At 46.2% G+C, this 1,189-nt stretch overlaps 1 protein-coding gene across 1 annotated transcript in view; it reads left to right on the top strand.

Annotated features, from left to right (window-relative positions):
- Positions 1-13: 13 nt before the first annotated feature.
- Positions 14-1,189, top strand: part of D2HGDH (D-2-hydroxyglutarate dehydrogenase) — a gene marked incomplete at its 5' end in the record, with an annotated part of 8,343 nt that continues 7,167 nt past the window's right edge. Inside the window, 2 exons of the mRNA XM_010015037.1 lie at positions 14-287; positions 862-919. Coding sequence (XP_010013339.1) covers positions 14-287; positions 862-919 — 332 coding nt within the window. The remainder of the gene's footprint in view (positions 288-861; positions 920-1,189) is intronic.

Here is a 1,189-nt window from a genome sequence, read left to right as displayed (position 1 = left end):
GAGCACCTTGGCACAGCAGAGCAGCTCTAGTGCCCCGGGGGTGCTTCAGCAGCGGGAACTGCCCCTGAGTGCGGTTACCAGGCCGTGGGGCTCGAGGCCTCGGAGCAGCAGAGCGCTCCATGCAGCCTCCTCCCGCTTCCAGGAGGTCATGCTGACCAGCGAGCGGCCCTTCTCCCGTGTGTCTGACGGCGATGTGGCGTTCTTCGAGCAGATAATGCCAGGCAGAGTCGTCACAAATGCGGAGGAATTGAAACCATTTAACGTGGACTGGCTTAAATCGGTCCGAGGTAAGTGAGCTTTCTTAAGTTTTTGATTTTGATTAAACCTCCGCTTTGCCTCTGCTACCGTTCTGGAATAAGAGCCGAAGAAAATCGTCTTTATTTATAGCAGCCATATCTTTACAGACCAAATTTCTCCTTTGAGAATTATCTAATATCTGATAATCTTTCAGGCTTTCATTAAAAAAAAAAAAAAACCCAAACAAAAAAAACTTAAGACCTATTAACTTACTGTTTTTCTTTTTGTTTTCCGTGAAACAAGTTGATTCAGTTAACAGTTTTGGCTGAGCTTCAGAAAACAAGTGTTGTGAAATTTTCAGTTGCTCTTGTCAAAGATTTCATAAGAATATAAAACCTTTCCCACTGCCTCCACTGGCATCCGAGTCTACATATACATGCAATGCTTTTGCAGTGCTTTAAGGGAAAGCCTGCTATTGAAAATGTTTGGTTTAAAAGTGGTTAAAATGCTTCTGCCTCACGGTGGAGGGATCGTGTTATTTCAGACGTCATGCTTTACCACCTTTTCTTTCTGACCTCTGTAGAACCCACAACTTGCCTTGAGAGTCCCTTGCTTTCATTGCAGGCTGTAGCAAGCTGATGTTGAAGCCACAGACAACAGCAGAGGTGTCTCAAGTTCTCAGGTAATATGCACCTTTCCTGCTGGGCTTTGTGTTGAGGAAGCTCAGGTGATGGATGGTATGTCAGGTGAAGGGGACTTCTGAATGTTGAGGCTCTAATTACCCAAGCATTGGAATTGCTGGAGCTGTTTTATTCTTGTAGTTGAGCTCTAATGACTCCAGCTCCCTCTTCTGCTCTTTATATCCCTGCTGCCCTTGAGCTGCCCACTGTTCCCTGATGTAGCTTTTGTTCTACCTGCTCCCAGGACTGGAGGCACTGCATGCTGTTGCTGG

Source organism: Nestor notabilis, unplaced genomic scaffold (genome assembly GCF_000696875.1).
Source record: "Nestor notabilis isolate BGI_N333 unplaced genomic scaffold, ASM69687v1 scaffold835, whole genome shotgun sequence".
NCBI lineage: Eukaryota > Metazoa > Chordata > Aves > Psittaciformes > Psittacidae > Nestor > Nestor notabilis.
This window is presented reverse-complemented; position numbering and strand designations above follow the sequence as displayed.